Below are 6,690 nucleotides of genomic sequence, written 5' to 3' on the forward strand. Positions count from 1 at the left end.
TTACAGCCCCAAGAGGTCCTAAGAGTAGAGGTGGCACGTGGCTGGCCCACCCGTGGTGCCTTGTCCTCAGTGACTCCTGCTGCCCCCATGTGGCCCAGCTCAACACTACAGCAGGCCAGTGAGATCCTGTGCTGGGTTACACTCTTCACTCAGTCTGTGGACTGTACCCGCCTGGGGAAGACAGTCACACCCTGTCTGAAGGGACAACTACTGCAAGGGCCAGGAAGCCTCCATAGGAAGTGGCCTCTAAACTGGGGCCAGAGCAGCATAAGTCCCAGATAGGGGAGGAGTGAATGCAGGCTCTGGAGGGATGACTTAAGGTGGGCTTTGGCTGTGTGGGGTCACCATGTCCTCAGCGTTCTGCCTTGACCTTGTGCGGTGGTGCTGGAAGGCTGGATTCCCTTAGCATATTGGCTGAAGCTATGATCACAGAAACACACCTGACCACAAGGACCAGAGTCCCGTGATGGAGGCCTGCCTTGGGCAGAACTAGAACCACCCTGTACAGCTGCGGCACTGCAGATCAGGAGAGGATCTGGCTGGCGGCAGTGCCCGGATAGACTCACCCAGAAAGCAGGAAAACAAGAGACTGAGGAAGGAGAATTTAATGTGGAAACACAGGATGCCTAGGGCGTGGGCTCTGATGGAGGAACACCCTGGCCCTGGTCTTGGGCCAGCAGACGAAGAAGTAGGGAGTGCAGGGCCCGGCAGACGGGTGTGTAGCCCAGGCGGCTCAGATGCAGGTAGTCGTACATGTCATGGTGGCTTATGGTGCCATCTGAGTGCACAAAGCCGGGGTCAGCATCCAGGAAGTGAGCCCGCGGGTGGCCTGCTAGTGCGGCCCGGACCAGCTCATTCACCCGTCGGTTCTTCTCCCGAAGCGGGTTGGGGTGCTGGCCCCTCGGAAGCAGGCCCTGTGGAGGAACACCAAGAGTTTAAAGATGTCCTCCCAGCACCTTGGCATGCCCTGTCCTCTGTGCCAGGCTGTCCTTTGCCCCCCAACCATGGAGACCCCAGAAGCAAAATATGAGAGGAATGGGAGTAGGGAGAAAAGAGGGGTAGCTCGGCTGCACCCCAGCCTCCACTCAGCAAGAACCTTCTGGGTGCCCGACGTCAGCCATAAAGATGCTGACGCCGTGGCAAGGGGTCGATCTGCTCTGAGAAGGGAACAGCTAGAAGCGATGGACCCTGCTTCACTCAGGAATGCTGGAGGGCTTCTGTTACTCAAGTGTTTTAAGGATTTTTAACCCTTCCAGTGTCTCCAGCAGCCCCTTGGGGTCCCGAATCACATCTTCAACCATGGCCGTTCTGACAGCCGTCGCAAACTTTGACAGATTTTTTTTTTTTTTTGCCTGAAAACCATTGCTCTGCGCCAAGGTGCCCACGACTGTGCCAACTGCGGCTACATCTGAGGGGTCCCAGACCACTGCCATTCTTCCTCGCCCAGCGTCTCTCACCAGCACCACGACCCGGGCCTGCGGCTGCCGCTGGTTCACCAGCTGCACGATGGCCTTGATGCCACCGGTCACCTGCTCTGCTGTGTGCCCGTGGTTGTTGGTGCCCACCCAGACCACCACGATCTGTGAAAAGAGGGGCGTGAAGGTTGACGTGACAGTGAGGGGGCAGGCAGAAGGTGTACCCGGCTCCCACTCTCGCCCCCACTCACCTTGGGCCGGATGTGTTCCAGCTCCCCGTTCTCCAGCCGCCACAGTACGTGCTGTGTGCTGTCGCCACCAATGCCAAAGTTAAGCGCGTGCAGAGGAGAGAAGAGCTCCCGCCAGATCTGTGGGGCACAGGGGCATCAGCAGCAGGGACCACGCCCCCACCCCCCAGGTGTTAACCAAGTGCCATCATGGAAGAACCTTGCTTTATGGAAGCAGGATGGTGCAATCTCACTTTAAACCAAACTGTAGACTCATTCTGTGGAATCTGCTCTGGTTCGAGCCATCCAACACATCACAGGGGGACCTCAGCGTGAGGACCCCGCGTCCTGTAAAGGTGAAGGCTGGGCTCCTGTCCCAGCTGGCCTTGACTTGGGCCGGAGTGACTGCGGCTTTGTGCCAGCAAACAATAAAAAGCCACACCTTGGGCGGCCTGCTTACAGGAAAGGCTCTGACGAAGTGAGGACACGCAGGGCCTCCTCTGGGGGGACGCTGCACCTCGGTGCCCCATTTCTGATAAACCATAGCTGTCAGCCAGGGCGCGGAGTGGGTGGGGCAGGAGCACGGGGCCAGGCCTCACCTCACATTGGTGCATTAGCTGGACCAGAGAGTCCCCGATGAAGACAACTTCGGGTTCCTTATCCTTGCTGTCCGCCACGAACCGATGGTGCTGCGGGGACGCGCGAGGGGGAGTCAAAGACACGCACGCTCCCCGCCTGGCCCGGCCCCGCCCTGCCTCCTTAGGCTCCCCGCAGGAACCAGGGGTTCTCATGAGACCCCCACCACCACCGCCCGGACCCCTAAGGATCGCTCACCAGGGACATCCAGCGCCCGTCGCCCTGCACGTCCTGCACCGGCGTGGGCTTGCTGGCTGGATTCTCTTCCCCGCTCATCTCGGCGCCCCAGCTCCTGCAGGGTGAGCGGGCGAGGTCGGCCCGGGAGTGCTCCGGGAGGAGGGGCGGCTCTGCCACGCCCACCCTTACCCCTCCAGGCAACAATGGACGGTCCCGACTCCCTCCCGCCGAGGCCGGAGGCCCAGCCAGAGCCCCGCCTCCCCTCCAGAGGCGGAAACCTTCACTTAGGAGGGCGGCCGCCTCCCCCACGCGGCCGCGCAGTGGGCTCGTCCGCGCTTCCCGCCCGGCCACGCACTCCCCGGCCGACGCGGCGGCGGGCGCTCCCCAGCGCTGGGGGCGGGGCAGGCGAGACCATCCGGCTCGGCGGCGGGGAGGAGGAAGAAACCACCCACTGGTGTCACGGGGAGGGGCGAAGCACCTGAAAACCCAGAAATGGGCGGGGAAACTCTAGCGCTCTCCCTCGAGGGAAGAAACCATTTGTTGTAGGGCGAGGAAAGTGTGGCAGGGACCACCTACTGGGGTGGGGGGGGGGCGCCCCATTCACGTGGTGGGGGGAGGGGAGCTAGTGGAAGAGTCCATTCTTGGATCCGTGAGAGGGTGGCTCGTATGCACCTGGGAAGGGACGCTCCCATTTTCTACCGACGTAGGGGACAAAAATGGAACATGGCAAAATGTGAAAATGGGCGGCCTAGTTCTAAGGAGACATTCCAAGGCAGCCTGTGCTTTAGTGAGCCTACCTTTTCCTGGGCTGCCTCTGCTCAGAACGTCAGAGATAGACGGACAGACTTACAATCTAAACTGCTTATCTTTGCATTCAAGATACCACAGGACCTGCATGGAGGGTAGCAAAAGGTACAGAAAGAGAAAGGAAATTAGAGACCCAGCAGGGCTGGCTTCCAGCCTGGCGCCCCTCCCGCAGATCGTCTTGCAGATCTGGTTCTCAGACCAACAACTTCAGCTGGGTGTTCTGTCTGGGGTTCTGAAACAAGTCAAGGCCACCTGGGGTGGTGCCTCTCCCCCTCCCAGCTCACATTAACCTCCGAGCTAAGTGTCTACTCAGATTTCCCTGTTCTTGGGGGCCAGGTGTGTGTGTGTGAGTGTAGGGGGTTCTCACTCCTCCCTACACATCATTTTCCTGTAGCCTCACTCCTGGGTTGGACCTTGCCATCATCCCATTCATTCTGGTAGATTGATACTGAGACAGAGAAGAGCCTTATTTATTGTGTTTTTGTTCTGCCTCCCCTGAGGCGGGTCTGGCACATGCTGGTAGCGGCTGATCAACAATACTTGCTGAATGAATGTTCAATGAATGGGTGAGATCCTGGCCTTATCCCAGTGTACTGTGGGAGACAGATCCAGCAAGTGCTGTGGCGCGGGGTGGGGGTGGGGGTGCGCCAAAGCTGTGATTGAAGGAGGCTCGGGGAACCTCTAGGGGAGGAAGACTCGGGGCCAGGGGTTTCCTAGAAGTGGTATCCGAGCTGGGTTTGAAACATGATGAAGACTGGGCAGGTAGAAAGAAAAGACGCGGGTTATATTATACCGTTACAGTAGTTACACACTTTTGCGAGGTCACATACAGCACAAATGGGACAATTTGGGCGTTTGAACCAAGTCTAGCCCCTGAGCCTACAAGGACACTACAGGAGGTTGATTCTTTAGGGAAGAAGGCTGTGGCTGCCCAGAGGCGGCTGGATACCACCTTTCTCAACTTCGCACCTCCTGCCTCGCCTCTTTGACCTCCGAAGTCCGCCCATTACCGTCTCAGCCAATCAGCATCCAGGAGGGAGGGGGCAAGCCTCGTGGGCCCAGCCGATTGGTGGGTGGAGTGAGAGGTTCCCGGGAGTGAAGCTGCGAGGGGCGGGGCTACAACCACTGAGCGAGTGGCCCGGAACCTCGTGCCTGTCTCTGGCGCCCGGAAGCGAATGGGCGGGAGGGACGTGCGCATGCGTGTGGTGCGCCTGAGGACCGGAAGAGCGCCGGGCGTCTTCGAAAGCTGGGGTCGCCGCCACCGCGGAGAAGCCATTGCGCCCTACAGCCACGTGGGGTGGGAGGGGGACGGGGTTCGTTGGTGCAGGAGAGGGTGAGGTGCCCCTCCCCCACCAACCGTGCCCCACCCCTTTTACTCTGCCCCCTGCTTTACCTCAACTGCCCCATCTGCTTCGTGTCCCACCCCGAGCCTCCCCCCATGACCAGGCCCCTGTCCCTGATGGCTCCTCCGTCTCCCTTTCTCGGACTCTCCACAACGTCTCTTGCTGCTCTTGCTTTCCTGCCTTTCTTTCGCGGCCATCTCAGCACTTTCTGCAATTTCAGGCTGGATTTCTCCTTAAAATCCCTGTTGGTCCCCAGATCTCTTCAATTTCAGGATCCCTTCCCCATTCTCCAGCTCTTTATCCATTCTCCGATGCCCGGATGCCTCACCCCATTAACCATGACTGTCCTGACCTCGTCCACCTGACTCCTTCCCTGACCACACCCGTTGCAACTGTTCTCTTCCACTTCTCTTCTCTTGTCTATCTAGTAGCTCCACCTCACCCCAAACCTGCTCTTCTCAGTATCCACTCTGCTTCTCATCCTGACCTACCTGCATGCTGGTGACCACTGTATCGCTCTTTTTTAGGACACCATGGATCCTCGGGGGCATGCCGGCCAGCCTTTCCAGCGGCGTGAGAAACCTGGTCGAGTTCGCCGCCGGAAGACCAGGCGGGAGCGGAATGAGGCCCTAGTGGGCAGCCGCCGACCGTTGGCCCACCAGGATCCTCCTGTGGCCAGTCAGGATCCACCTCCACCCCTGCGGGATCCTGTGGCCCCTTCTGTCCCCAAGCTCGTGGTCATAACCCAGGGTCGACTGAGCCGGGAGCACCGTGGTCTCTTCAATCATGAAGTGAAATCCCTGGACGTGGCTCGGCTGCTTAAAAGTGGATCCCTGGAGCCAGGCACCCCGCCACTCCCTTCCAAACCCTCCCCAAGCCCAGGCAGGGTCCAAGAATCAGCCCCACAGTCAAAGGACAAGGAGAACCAGGTGCCTGGAGGCTCTGGCCCAGGCCCGCCCAGTTCCCCAGAGCTCCCTGGCTTGGGGCAGCTTCTAGGAGAGTTACAGTGCCAGCTGATTCTACCGCACGCTTTCCCCAGGAGGAACCTGGTGCAAGAAGCCAGGGATGCCATTGTGGGCACCCTCCAGGCCTGCCATGGCTGTGTGCCTGACCTTGCCCTGGTGCTCCGGGGCTGCCAGCCACCCTTGCAAGGTGAGCCCGTTTCCTGTCCCCTGCATTCCCCTTCCCCATCCCTGCTGTCACTCAGCTGTTTCCTGTGCTCCTCTCCTCTGTGCCAGGGACCAAGCCTGTGGGCCCTGAGAGGCGGAGGATGACACCCTCCTGGATCAACGATGCTGAGCAGACCCCAGGGGAGGAGAGACAGAGGCGGCGACCAGGGACCAAGGAGCTTGCTTTCACCATGCCTCGCGCCTCCAGCACTCCCGTTGCACCCAGGGGGAACCTGGCACCACCGAGAGGTCCTTGGCCACCCCCTTTGCCCTCATTCTCTTCACCGTCCAAGGTGGCCTGGGGTCCCCCAACAGCCTTTGACCTGCTAAAAAGCATCTGGCTCGTAGGCACACCGCCCCCTCCCCAGCCCTGGGGGGTTGGCCCACCACAGCCCCTACCTCAGCTGCCATCACCCTTGATGCCTCGAACCTCTGCCCTGGACTGGAGCCCCAGCCCCCCTGCCCCACTGCCCAGCCTCTCCTGGGTGGTGGCCCAGAGCAGTCCGGAAGCCTGGTCCTTTCCACCCATGAGACTGTACTGAGAGGCCGAGGCTGGGGCTAGGGCAAGTATCCCACAGTCCTGGTCATCTCAATAAAGTACCTTCTTCATGGTCCCCTGGTTCTTCCCTGAGTGGCTGACGCGGGAGAGCAGCTCTTCTCAACGCTGAGCTCTAGATTCAAGATGGAAGGGAAGGTGCTGTCACTTGTGACCTTCTTGGGCTCTGGGGCCCAGTAGGACTGGGAAACCTGGGCTGTAATCAGTCTTGTACTCACAGTGGCTAGTTGGGTGTCCAACTCTGAGCTGATGCTGGGTCCCCAGAGTGGGCAAGACTGAGACCCTGTCCCCATGCGACTCCTGGAGGTGCAGTCCCAGCTCCACTGCTTGCTTCTGGGAGACAGAGGTGCAGGGATTGGG

At 60.0% G+C, this 6,690-nt stretch overlaps 2 protein-coding genes across 6 annotated transcripts; one reads left to right on the forward strand and one right to left on the reverse strand.

Annotated features, from left to right (window-relative positions):
- Positions 1-587: 587 nt before the first annotated feature.
- On the reverse strand, positions 588-2,886 carry PAFAH1B3 (platelet activating factor acetylhydrolase 1b catalytic subunit 3). Of its 2 annotated transcripts, XM_008249685.4 has the most exons (6): positions 2,734-2,886; positions 2,477-2,570; positions 2,242-2,331; positions 1,667-1,783; positions 1,458-1,580; positions 588-914 (listed from the first exon to the last, which is right to left on the reverse strand). In XM_008249685.4, the coding sequence occupies exons 2-6, from the start codon at positions 2,552-2,554 to the stop codon at positions 627-629; spliced, it is 696 nt and encodes a 231-aa protein (XP_008247907.1). In that variant the 5' UTR covers positions 2,555-2,570; positions 2,734-2,886; the 3' UTR covers positions 588-626. The 2 variants fall into 2 exon arrangements, with proteins under 2 accessions (XP_008247907.1, XP_002722351.1); XM_002722305.5 differs by lacking the exon at positions 2,734-2,886 and having other exon boundaries at positions 2,477-2,723.
- Positions 2,887-4,034: 1,148 nt separating this feature from the next.
- On the forward strand, positions 4,035-6,388 carry PRR19 (proline rich 19). 4 transcript variants are annotated; one of them, XM_051836465.2, is made up of 3 exons: positions 4,035-4,331; positions 5,133-5,757; positions 5,844-6,388. In XM_051836465.2, the coding sequence occupies exons 2-3, from the start codon at positions 5,139-5,141 to the stop codon at positions 6,314-6,316; spliced, it is 1,092 nt and encodes a 363-aa protein (XP_051692425.2). In that variant the 5' UTR covers positions 4,035-4,331; positions 5,133-5,138; the 3' UTR covers positions 6,317-6,388. The 4 variants fall into 4 exon arrangements, with proteins under 4 accessions (XP_051692425.2, XP_017193724.3, XP_051692424.2 ...); XM_017338235.3 differs by lacking the exon at positions 4,035-4,331 and adding an exon at positions 4,422-4,559; XM_051836464.2 differs by lacking the exon at positions 4,035-4,331 and adding an exon at positions 4,463-4,595.
- The last annotated feature ends 302 nt before the right edge of the window (positions 6,389-6,690 follow it).

Source organism: Oryctolagus cuniculus, chromosome 18 (assembly GCF_964237555.1).
Source record: "Oryctolagus cuniculus chromosome 18, mOryCun1.1, whole genome shotgun sequence".
In the NCBI taxonomy this organism is placed as follows: Eukaryota; Metazoa; Chordata; class Mammalia; order Lagomorpha; family Leporidae; genus Oryctolagus; species Oryctolagus cuniculus.

What these genes read in the sequence shown, in the direction of transcription:
- PRR19 (XM_051836465.2), top strand. Translation starts at nt 5,139, where the DNA reads ATGGATCCTCGGGGGCATGCCGGCCAGCCTTTCCAGCGGCGTGAGAAA. An exon ending in CTGCCAGCCACCCTTGCAAG is followed by an intron (nt 5,758 to 5,843) that starts GTGAGCCCGTTT and finishes CCTCTGTGCCAG; the next exon opens with GGACCAAGCCTGTGGGCCCT.
- PAFAH1B3 (XM_008249685.4), bottom strand. Translation starts at nt 2,554, where the DNA reads ATGAGCGGGGAAGAGAATCCAGCCAGCAAGCCCACGCCGGTGCAGGAC. An exon ending in AGCTAATGCACCAATGTGAG is followed by an intron (nt 1,784 to 2,241) that starts GTGAGGCCTGGC and finishes TGTGCCCCACAG; the next exon opens with ATCTGGCGGGAGCTCTTCTC. An exon ending in AGGCCCGGGTCGTGGTGCTG is followed by an intron (nt 915 to 1,457) that starts GTGAGAGACGCT and finishes GTTCCTCCACAG; the next exon opens with GGCCTGCTTCCGAGGGGCCA.